This window comes from Geotrypetes seraphini, chromosome 8, assembly GCF_902459505.1.
Source record: "Geotrypetes seraphini chromosome 8, aGeoSer1.1, whole genome shotgun sequence".
Lineage (NCBI taxonomy): Eukaryota > Metazoa > Chordata > Amphibia > Gymnophiona > Dermophiidae > Geotrypetes > Geotrypetes seraphini.
The window spans coordinates 171,062,597-171,074,683 of NC_047091.1; the positions used below are offsets into that span (position 1 = coordinate 171,062,597).

The 12,087-nt window shown below is 45.7% G+C and overlaps 1 protein-coding gene across 3 annotated transcripts in view; it reads right to left on the reverse strand.

Moving 5' to 3' along the window:
- Positions 1–724: 724 nt before the first annotated feature.
- The window catches only part of LOC117365748 (clustered mitochondria protein homolog), a 116,153-nt gene continuing 104,790 nt past the window's right edge, over positions 725–12,087 (reverse strand). For all 3 annotated transcript variants that reach the window (XM_033956523.1, XM_033956521.1, XM_033956520.1), the window contains 3 exons: positions 9,412–9,546; positions 4,474–4,547; positions 725–1,268 (listed from right to left, as the gene is read on the reverse strand). In XM_033956523.1, the coding sequence (XP_033812414.1) occupies positions 1,088–1,268; positions 4,474–4,547; positions 9,412–9,546 (390 nt within the window). In that variant the 3' untranslated portion in view covers positions 725–1,087. The remainder of the gene's footprint in view (positions 1,269–4,473; positions 4,548–9,411; positions 9,547–12,087) is intronic.

Genomic DNA, 12,087 nt, shown 5'->3' on the forward strand with positions numbered 1-12,087 from the left:
TTCAGCTCTGCCAGAAATGAAATTGAAAAACAGAATGACCGCAGATGGTGGACGATGAATTGCGTGTTTGCTTGTCGACTGCCGAGTCGCGTTTTGAGTTCATTTGCACTCAAAAACAAGCTCATCCATCACACTGATTAGCAATTCTGTTGTATCTGCTTTAGTTTCATCATTGTTACAATTGACCATATATATAGCTTAAAGAACTTTAACCCTCCCCCCCTTTTCTTATGAAGCCGCATTAGGTTTGTTTTTTTAAATCGCCAGCCACGGCAGTATTAGCTCCGACGTTCATTAAAAAAAAAAGGCTAATGAGATTTCATGAAAGGGGGATGGCAAATAAATAATTCTCAGATTTTATTTTTTGTTGGTTTTGCAATTTTATAATTTCAATTTAATGTGCCACAACAACCATTTGCTCCGTTTAGTGTGCCAGAGCAAAAAAAAAAAAAGTTTGAGACACTGTCCTAAAGTAATGGAATCGCCTCATTTCTTCCACGCTGGTCTGTTTGAACAGCGAATGCAACTTTCTCAAGTCCATTCAATGTGGATGGCTTAAACACCCAACCGGGCAGGTGGACTCGGAGAATGAAATGCTGCTGGAGCAGCGTCTGAGAGGCACTGTCTTCCTCAAAGGAAAACTAAGTCATCCCTTAATTGAGGTACATCTGATTACAGTTTTACACTCTGCAGTTCCACCCAAAAAGAGAGTTCTGAAAACGTCTTGATTTTAGAAGTTTATCTCACAGTGATCAGTGGGGTGACGGCCACCACCAGAGAGACATACTTGGGGCACAGTTCTCTCAGTTCGCCATGCTGCAGTGACTGAAAGTTAACTATGCTGTAGCACAGCAGACAGTTACCCTGTTGGAAAAGGCTTGCATAGGTATTTTCAGACTAGGAAAGTCTCTCGCTAAAGGCACAGAAAATTGCACAGTAATAAAACGATATTAAAAAAAAACAACTTTTGAAAATGTCCAAGCCTTATGCTAGTGCAAAAGAGCCGAAGCTGGTCCAATAGCAAAGGCAGTTTTAGGACAGACGTGGCTCCTTACAACGCAGGTCTGGTTTTGTGGAAGGAGTAGTGCTACTCTGCACTAGGGTCCGCCTCCCGAATGTTGTGCTCAGCCTTGGTTGGCTCGTCTGTAGCTTCCCTGTCCATCAGTGGTTGTCTGGGAACCCTTTCGTCTGTCTGCACCCGATTCACATTTGATTCATCCTCTGTAGGTGCCAGTTTTCCCTCTGTGACTTTTTCTGGCTCTTTGTCCCTTTAGAAATAGACGAGAGGGTGTAGCAATTGGTGGCTTCACTCCAGACATGAATACCATTAAAATATACACTCAAATATAAGCCGACTTGAATATAAACAGAGGTAACCTTTCCCTCCCAAAAAAGAGGAAAAAAGATTGATTCAAATATAAACGGGGGGGGGGGGGGGATGTTAATATTCAAGTCCCCTGCCCCTGTCCCTCCACCCCCCTTCCTTCCTGGCAGGGCAGGCTCTGCACCCTGTCCTCTTCCCTTCCTGTGCCTTGTAGGCCCATGCCAAGCATGCTGTAAGACCCGGTAGTGCAGCAGTGAACAGGAGCAAGAGCGGCCTTCCTGCGCTCCTGCTCAGTGGAGAGCCGCTAGTGATTGGCTGTCGCAAGTTTTCAAGAGGCTTTCGAGAATTCAAGGCAGCCAATCACTAGTGGCTCGCCACGAAGCAGGAGTGCAAGAAGGCCGTTTCTGCTCCGGCTCACTGCTGAATCACTGGGATTGTAAAAGGAGGCAGGTTGGTGGGTAAAAGTTTTTCGAGTATGCTAGGACAGGAGGCGGGAGGGATCCCTCCTGTCCCAGCCCACCGCTGGCCCCCTGAGTCTTACTGCAGGCCCGTTGGAGGCCTGCAATAGGTCTGGGAGGAGGACGGGTAGATGCTGACCCAAATATAAGCTGACACCCTCACCTTTGGACCATTTTTTTGGCTCAAAATCTGTTTATATTCAAGTATATACGGTAGCTAAATTTCTTTTCACATATTGCTTACTGAATCGAAGATTCAAGTCCATTCATCAAAACATAAGGGTTCAATTAGTCAATTAAAATCTTGAATCACCATCTCCCAGATTCTATATATAGTGCCCAAAAGTGGGCACCGATCCAAGATATGTACCCAACTAAATTGGCTAGTGCCAATAATTGAGTGATAATTGGCTCCAATTTGAATTTGCAGGTACATCTTGCCATGTGCTTTAACAATGTACAGTAGAACAGAGTTTCTCAACCTGCGGTACACATACCCTAAGGGGTATGCGGACCACCTGTTGAGGGTACACAGGATAACCACTGCCCACCCCCCACCGCTGCTCGATGCCTGCTTGCTGCCGCAACTCCAGGAAGGGAAGGGCCAGGTACGTGCAGTGACTGCACGCCGCCGGCCCATAAGCCTTCCCCCGATGTCAGGCCAGCCAATCGCTGCTTGGCTGGCCCGGACCTTCTCTCCGACATCAGAATTGACATCGGGGGGGAAGGCTTGTGGGCCGGCAGCGTGCAATCACTGCACACGCCTGGCCCTTCTCTTCCTGGAATGGAATGCGATACTGTCGTATATATGCCAGCAAAGAAATTTGAGCAATTTTAAAAGATTACTGAACAGACATTTGTTTAGCAAGATGAAATACGGGATCCGAGTTTCCTGTTGTATGAGCGCTGGACGGTGACCAGTCTGTTTATATTACTATGCAAGTATTGCTACATTATTGTGTATGTATTTGTTGTGATCCGCTTTGTATAAAGTGAGATGCAAATGAATAAAGTAACAAGGGAAATCCTAGTCCAACAGCAAGGCATTTTAAGATTGCGACGCTCTTTAGAATTCACATGCGTCTGTCCTCATCTACATTGTCATATATAATAAAATGGTAAGCGCGCATGCGCACTCTAAAGCCGTGTTCCCTGATCCGTCGCGATGTGGCCACAAGAGTGCGCATGCGCGCTTATACGTCACCATACATCAGAAGGACTGCACACAACTGTAACTCTCCTCCTTTTCTGGCCCGGCCCGCTGAGAGGGAAAGCGGCGCTGGCACTGCCGCAAGCTCAGCGGTGACATGTAAAAATCGATCCGATAGCGGAAGACGTCTCTGCCAGGGCTAACAGCAGCAGCCCCCGAAGCTCCTCAGCAGCCTGTCCCGCCCCCTTGAGAAGGGCTCCCGCAGTGTCCGGAAGCAGAGATGGCGGCGCTGCTGCTGGTGGCACTGCTCCCGCTGCTCTGCCTTTGAGCAACGCGCCGGAGCTGGACACCATGGCAGCGGCTGACAGGAGGAGACAGAGGGGAGATGCTTGGTTGATGGGAGAGAGAGAGAAGGGAGATGCTGGACTGTTGGGGGGATAGAGAAGGGGGGGAAAGGAAGGGAGGCCTACTGCTGGGCAGGGAGAGCAGGAAGAGGGGGAACTACTGCTGGACAGGGGGAGCAGGAAGAGGTGCTGATGGACAGGGGGAGGGGAAAGGAAGGGAGGCCTGCTGATGGACAGGGGGAGCAGGAAGAGGTGCTGATGGACAGAGGGGGAAAAAAAAGGAAGGGAGGCCTACTGCTGGACAGGGGGAGTAGGAAGAGGTGCTGATGGACAGGGGGGAGGTAAAACAAAGGGAGAAGGGCTGCTGCTGGATAAGGGGAGCAGTGAAGGGGTGGTGGTGGACACAGGGGAGGTAAAAGGAAGGGAGAATGGACAGGGGGAGCACGGAAGGGGTGGTGGTGGACAGCCAAAAGAAAGAAAGACAGAAATACAGAAAGCGGCTAAGGAGACAGAGAGAGAAAGAAATAAAGACAGACCCACACACCCATATTCTAGCACCCGTTAATGTAACGGGCTATAAAGCTAGTTATTTAATAATTTCTATTCCGCATATCCTACAATTCTATGCGGATTACAAATTATTCAAGTATTCAAGCATTTTTCCCTAACTGTCCCGGCGGGCTCCCGCTCTTATCTAATGTACCTGGGGCAATGGGGATTAAGTGCCTTGCCCAGGGTCACAAGGAGCAGTGTGGGATTCGAACCCACAATCTCAGGGTGCCGAGGCCATAGCTCACTGCACCACACACTTAAAGAAATGGAAGGAGGCAAACATACGTCCTGGAATTACGACACCAGTTATTGTCCATTTTAAACCACTGGAAGAGAGTCAGCAGCCTCACTGCAACGGCCACAAGGCACCTTAACTTGCCTGTGACCACGTGTGGCAGAAGGTGCTCCCCGTGGCACAGTGCTCATCGGATTAGAATTCTCATCCATGTGATTTATAGGTTGGGGTGCTTTGAACCCTAATACCAACCAAAAGATCCAACTTTTTAAACCAATCTTATCTGCATGAATGCGTAAGACTTTAAATCAGAGGAAAAGAGCGGTACTGAACTAATTCGGGAATGATTCACCATAGCCTCCATCTGGGACAGTGCAAAGCTTTGAACCCCAGAAAGCATTTCTTCTTACCTCACATTAATCAGTAGGATACTGTTGATAAGGTTCAGTTGTTCTAACAAAGTTGCCGCTTCTGGTGGCATAGTCTACACAAGAAGGAAGGATTGTGAAAGTGTGGTTATTATGAGTGCTCATGTTAAAAAGATGTGTCTGGGAGGGAATGCATGGATGGGAGAACATCGCAGGGGAGGAGACATAGGCATCCTGGGACTGTCTGCCAAGTCTCTTCCCTGAAGAAGCCCTTTCTGGAAAAGTCAATCGCTCCTCCTAAACTTATTTGCTCCACTTCATCACTGACGCTGAAACCGTGGATTGAAGACAAAGTTTTATTTTATTTTTCTTTCCAGCTTATGATTTATCTTTAATCTTATCTATTGTTTTGCCTTTTGTCTTTGTTTTGTTCTATTTCTATCATTTAAATTTCTCCAGAATTCTACTGTTCAACGGCTCCCCCTTCTGCTTCTATTCCTTTCTCTCCTCTCTTCTACCTTCCAAAGTATTTAGATCAATGCTGTCTTGTTAAAATGTTTATTTTATTTTTATTTTTCCTCTAACTCTACTTTTCACTTCTCTATTACCCTCCAGGTACTTTAGTTAGATTGTGAGCCTTCGGGACAGTAAGGGAATTTTTCAAGTACCTTTCTTATTTCTAATCTTAATGTATATTTTCTGTAAACCGCTTAGAACCTAACGGATGTAGCGGTATATAAGAAATAAATTACATTACATTACTTTTCAGGCATGCGTTCTGTTCTAATATAAGACTGCACAATCGGGGCCTGATTCTATAAATGGCATCTAATTCCTAGCAATGACTGATGGGTCTGAAATCAAACACAGTGATACCTTGGTTTACGAGCATAATTCGTTCCAGAAACATGCTCGTAAACCAAAATACTCGTATATCAAAGCGAGTTTCCCCACAGGAAATAATGGAAACTCGCTTTGATACGTTCACACCCCCCGAGGCCAGCGGCGCTGCTCTATCCCCCCCCCCCCCCCATGAGAACCAGTACTGCTCCCCCCAGCGATCCGGCACCCTCCTCCCATGACCTGAATTCCCCCAGACCCACCCGAAACCGCTTCTTACTTTCATCTCGGCCTCGACACCGGCACCGGCATGTCCTGTGCGTTGGTGCCGGTGCCCAAAGATCGGCCTCCTCTTCTGTGCTGGGCCTTGAGCATCTGCGCATGCTCAAGGTCTGCGAGTTCACGTTCTCTCCGAGATCTCTGAGAATCTCGGAGAGAGCGTGAACTCGCAGGCCTTGAGCATGCGTAGATGCTCAAGGCCCAGCACAGAAGAGGAGGCCGATCTTTGGGCACCGGTACCTACGCACAGGACATGCCGGTGCCGAGGTCGAGATGAAAGTAAGAAGCCAGTTCGGGTGGGTCTGGGGGACCTCAGGTCGCGGCGGAGGGGGGGGGAGGGTGCTGGATTGCGGTGGGGCGCTCTAAATCGAGGCACGCTCGGTTTCCGAGGCGCCGATTTTGCGAATGTTTTGCTCGTCTTGCAAAACACTTGCAAACCAGTGCACTCGTAAACCGAGGTGCCACTGTAATTCCAAAGTCCCAGCTCAGTCCAGCTACTGAAGACAGATGTTTGTTTGTTTTTTCTTGTTTGAAATTGCTAAACTGTTACCTAAAGCAACATATAGCTTATGTCTTTGCGATAGACACCTGCCAAGCACTGTGTTTTTGTGTGAAGTATAGATGTAACATTTCTTCAAAATCCATGGTCAGCTATGTGTATTCTCCAGATTGTCTGGGAGCATCAAGCCGATCCACTGCAGAGGTTCCCAAACCTGTCCTGGGGGCTTTCAGGATATCCACAATGAACATTCATGAGGTTTGCACACAGTACTTCTATTGTATGCAAATTGTACTCATGCATATTCATTTTAACTCATGCATATTCATTGTGGATATTCCGAAAACTTTTTTATTTTCGTTCTTTAAAGTTTCTGTCAGCTGGGGGGACTACCGCCGACATGTTTCGCCACTAGGCGGTTTCAAGGCTGTCCCTCTTCTCTCGCAACGTTCAGTACATAGTAAATGACGGCAGATAAAGACCTGAATGGTCCATCCAGTCTGCCCTGTAATCACAATTTTGTGATTAAATTAAAATGTCCTTTTCCTTTGTTATTTCTGCCAGGCTCTGTTTATAGAATTATGCCTAGGGGTGGCATAAGCAGTCTTAGGCACCAGGTGTCGAATCCTTAGGTGCGCTGCCATTTATGCCAGAGTTTTAGACCGGGGTTTCCTTGGCCTAAATGAGTGCAACTCAGGTAGTCAAACCACACCCAAAATCTGCCCTGAAAATGCCCCTAACCACCCTTACTTGCTGGCAGGCAAGTTTGGCGCCTACTGGCTAATTAATTTTTTTAAATCAATTTTTAATTTTTTAATGGTGCTTTCAATTATCAGCACTGATTAAGAAAATTAAGTTAGTTACCTAGATTGGCTAGGCATCTCGATCTAGGTGCTTAACTGTAATTAAGAGGCGATATGCTCAGGAGTAATCTAAGGAAATACTTTTTTACAGAAAGGGTGGTAGATGCGTGAAACAGTCTCCCGGTAGAGGCGGTGGAGACAAAGACTGTGTCTGACTTCAAGAAAGCATAGGACAGGCATGTGGGATCTCTTAGGAAGAGGAGGAGATAGTGGATGCTACGGATGGGCAGACTGGATGGGCCATTTGGTCTATCAGCCATCATATGTCTTATTATAGAATCAGGACCTTGGTGTCCAATACCTTGATCATTTTCCTCATTAAACTATAGTGCATCACATTAATATTGCTTTATTCCACTTCCAAACAATCTGAAAGCTGAATGGAACAGCAAACATTCGGCTCCAAGCTACTTGGGGGGGGGGGGGGGGGAATAAGCCAATCTGAGTGTTGCAGCTCCTACTTCACATTGGAAAATGATACGGAGACAAATTTGTCCAAACCCCCGCAGGAACTCATTTTCCCATCCCAGTGAGTTCTTTTCCTGTTCCTGTCCCATCCCTTCAAGCTCCGTCCTCATCTGCACAAGCCTCAAACATTTGAAAATCCTAAGTAGCAACATTCTAGAGCTCAGATTGTGATGTCATAATGCCTCATTCCACCAATGCCTAAGCTCCATCCTCATCTGCACAAGCCTCAAACACTTTAAAATCCTAAGTAGCAACATTCTAGAGCTCAGATTGTGATGTCATAATGCCTCATTCCACCAATGCCTAAGCTCCGTCCTCATCTGCACAAGCCTCAAACACTTTAAAATCCTAAGTAGCAACATTCTAGAGCTCAGATTGTGATGTCATAATGCCTCATTCCACCAATGCCTAAGCTCCGTCCTCATCTGCACAAGCCTCAAACACTTTAAAATCATAAGTGTCTGAGGCTTGTGTGGTCAAGGCAGAGATTACAGGAATGGGGCAGGGACAGTGAAAAAACTCGCGGGGACAGGACGGGGAAATTGAGTTCCTGCAGGGACAAATTTGTTCCCATGTCATTCTCTATTTTCACTTCCTATGAAAAATCATAACTGACTCTGTGAACTCCACATACTTAGTGGATTTTATGATAACCATTTTATAAATATCAAGCCAATATTGTGCAACCTATATATTAATATCTTTTCTAATCAATTGGATCTTCAGAAAATAATACAGTAAACTCATAGTAGGTTTTTTTTTTTTTAAAGAGAATGCAAACAAGTCGTCATCGATCCACTAATATTCTTTCAGGCATTCATTTTACCAAGTCTCATTTTTTATCTCAATTTTAAGACCTTCATAGTAGATTTTAGCACTTATCTTTTCTTTTTCTTCTTTAAAGTTTGTCGGCTTGGGAGTCATCCAACTTGCCCATTAACGGGATATGGCGAGAGAAGGGAACAACCTAGTGGGGAAACATGTCGGCGTGAATCCCCAGCTGACAGAAACTTTAAAAAGAAAAAGGTTTTCAGAATATCCACAATGAATATGCATGAGTAAAAATGAATATGCATGAGTAAAAATGAATATGCATGAGTGAAATTTGCATACAATAGAAGTACTGTGTGCAAACCTCATGAAAGTTCATTATGGATATCCTGAAAGCCCCCATTTTTTGGTGGAATTCTGTATGCCATATATACAAAATGGAACTAGCTATTGCAACACAAAAAGGCAATGTGAGTAAATTTCAAAAAATCTGGGGACTGTTAACAGAATATTGTAATGAATGATTAACTTTTCCCAAGATAAGATAATTGAATAGAAGGGATTGGGGTGGGATTTTATTCCTGATTACTACATACTATATCAACATTTGAATGAATTTACAATAAAGATGATTGTATGTATTATTGATTGGAAGGGAGGGAAGGATGGGGGATTATTATATTCAATAATAATTATATAAATTTAGATTTTTGACATAATATTATAAATTTATATAATATTGAGTTTTTAAAGAAATGTTAAATTTAAAATTAATATGTGAATTAATCAAGTGTGTATATTCAAATTTCTAATGAATCTATTTAAAACACTTGTTGTAACATAAGAAAATGAATAAAGATTCAAAACCACTGAAAGCCCCCAGGACAAATTTGGGAGACAATCTGGAGAATACACATAAGAAGTATAGCCGAACATGGATTTTAAAGAAAGGTTATATCCTATACTTCATACAAAAACACAGTGCTTGGCAAGCGTCTATCGCAAAGACATAAGCTATATGTTGTTTTAGGTAACAGTTTAGCGATTTCAAACAAGAAAACAACAAACATCCGTCTTCAGTAGCTGGACTGAGCTGGGACTTTGGAATTATTTGATTTCAAACCCCTCAGTCATTGCTTATGCCTGGAAATGAGGCGCGAGAAATAGATTTTGGCCTCGGCCTGGTACTTGCGACTTGGAATGGCCACCGTCAGACAGCTCAAGAAAAGCCATGCCAAGTGGAAATGAGGAACAGAAAACCTGGACTTGTGGAATGGTTGCACTGGATCCATTCTTGTAGATCTCGTTCATGGTCCTTTGTAGGTTCACCGCCTGTTGGGTGACATGTTTCAGGAAGATAGCAGTTTCCTTCGTTCTTTCATGCGAGTCTCCAAGCTAGATTTAACAACATAAGTGAAATGTTAAGAACAAAGATGGCCGTCTTCCCCTCACTGAAGGTTGCAAATGGCTTGCTTTCTTGGGATTTATTAACCGTCTTTATAAAGAGATTCACCCATGGTGGCACTTTGTATTTCAGTACACCCACATTCATGAGAAATTTGTTTATTAAAAAAATTAATTCGCTTATAAACTTAAGCGGCTAACAAGCACACATACACATTTATAAAAATGTACATTAAACTTATCAACTCCTTCGTATCACCAGGTTCTCTTATTTATTTTCCTTAAGACGATTATCAGTCTTAAGTATAGATAATTTTAATAGAAGATTTAAGAACCTCAGAGACACCACTCAGGATTTATATCACTCACTAGTCTTTAAGCCCATTACATTAACGGGTGCTAGAGCAGATGTCTGTCTGTCTGGATTTTTTTCTTTGTTTCTCCCTCCCTGGATCCCTGCCTACCTGTATTTCTCTGTTGCGCCATGCCTGCCTGTCTCTTCGTGGCCTCCTTCTGTCTCCCCCCTCCCAGAGCAAAGCATTATTGTTTTCTGCCCCCCAGCACCCCCCTCCCCCCCAGCAACCCCCTTTCCCTCTCCCCCTGTTGTGCCATGCCTGCGTGCTCCGTGGCCTCCTTCTGTTCCCCCCTGATGATTGCTGTCTGCCCCCCTCCCCCCAAAGCAGCCCCCTTTCCCTCTCCTCCTGGTCCCCTGTTGTGCAAGCCTGCCTGTCCCGTGGCCCCCTTCCGTTTCCACCCCCCCTCCCATTCTTACCCTCCCTCCAACTGGAGCTGGTGTCGGTCTAGGGCAGGGGCTGTATCGTTCACCTCTCGGCCCAGATCGTCGAGCAGGTTCTCCTGCTTAATGGCGGAGGGCAGGGCTGCAGGAAGACTGCGAGTGTGGCAGCAGCGGCAACCCCGGCTCCTTCAGCATCATGTCGGGAAGGTGGAGAGCGGCCTGCGAGGTTCGCCACATCGGCTGGCGAACCTCTGCAGGCCGCTTTGAAGAGGAGCGGCAGCGGGAGGTAGGAGTTGCTGGTGTGTTCTGCACACTCACGTGCCTCCAGCTAGCGTAGGTGCCGTGAGGACTGGCACATAAGTACGCCTCACGCCACCAGGAATCGCGATCTTTCAACAGCACGTGCGTGCTTAGCCTTTTATTATAGTTGATTGTCCTAAGCTTTATCTGCCGTCTCTTCCCTGGGTCTAACCAGACTTAAAGTTGTAACAAGTAACTTAGAAAAGGCACATAAGAATACACTTCTCCCTCCGTATTCGCGGTTTCGATTAGTCACGGGTTTTTAGCTTGCTGGCTCCTCCCCCCAAATTACATCAGCTTGCATAGAGAAATCGCTGATTCCCGGCATTTTCTTCACCATGTTTTGCCTCTTCCTTCAGGAACAGGCCAGGGCTCCCGCCATGTTCTTCGTGGTTTCACCATATTCACGATGGTTTTTAATAGAAAACAGCAAATAACATATAAAAAAAGTTATTCGCGGTTTTTCAGTGTTTGCGGTTCTGTTAATCCCCTATCACAACGAAAACGGAGGGAGAAGTGACACTTAGGGCTCCTTTTACGAAGGTGCGCTAGTGTTTTTAACGCGCACACTTGAGTAACGCGCGTTGTAGCGCGTGCTACCCGAAAAACTGCTGCCTGCTTAAGAGGAGGCGGTAGTGGCTAGCGCGCGTTAAGGCCCTAACGCGCCTTCGTAAAAGGAGCCCTTAGCTTTAATATGTGGTCTTGAAAGCCGGGGAGAAAAGTGATGATACGAGTCCTGAGTAGAGAGTTGCGCGGGGACAGAAATCCCACCCGTCCCCGTCAGGATCTTCTCCGTCCCCACCCGTCCCCGTCAGGATCCTCTCCGTCCCCACCCGTCCTCGCCAAGATCCTCTCCGTCCCCACCCATCCCCGCAAGGAATTATCTCCATCCCCGCCCGTCCCCATAAAAAGCAGCAATTACTTCTGACAGGATCATCATTCCACAGTTTTTGTGTTTGCGCTGCTGTTTTCCTTGTGGAATCTCTTTGGGGGAACCCTTTTTTTGTTTTCTGTTCAGGTAATGAACTTATAAACCCCCTCTTTTACTAAGGCTGACGTGTCCATTATATTATATGGACGAACCCTGCTTCCAAAGCCTTCCATCCCCGTAGGAGTCCCGTTGGCTAGAGGGGGGTCCCCGTGGGAGTCCCGTGGGCCAGAGGGGGGTCCCCGTGGGAGTCCCGTGGGCTAGGGGGGGGATTCCCGCGATCCCCGTTCCCATGCAGACCTCTAGTCCTGAGTGGTATCTCTGAGGTTCTTAAATCTCCTATTAAAATTATCTATACTTAAGACTGATGTTTGATGGGCATTAAACTTATCAAAACATTACTACCCCAACAAACAATAAAATCAGGAGAAAACCATCTTTCAGACCTTACTTTCCTTTCTTCTTCAAGGTCATATTTTACTGTCCCATGTCAACATAAATTGTTAAAATCAATTAAAAGCTAGAACAAAAGTAGTATGTCTTAAGTAACTTCCTGAACTGTAGCACA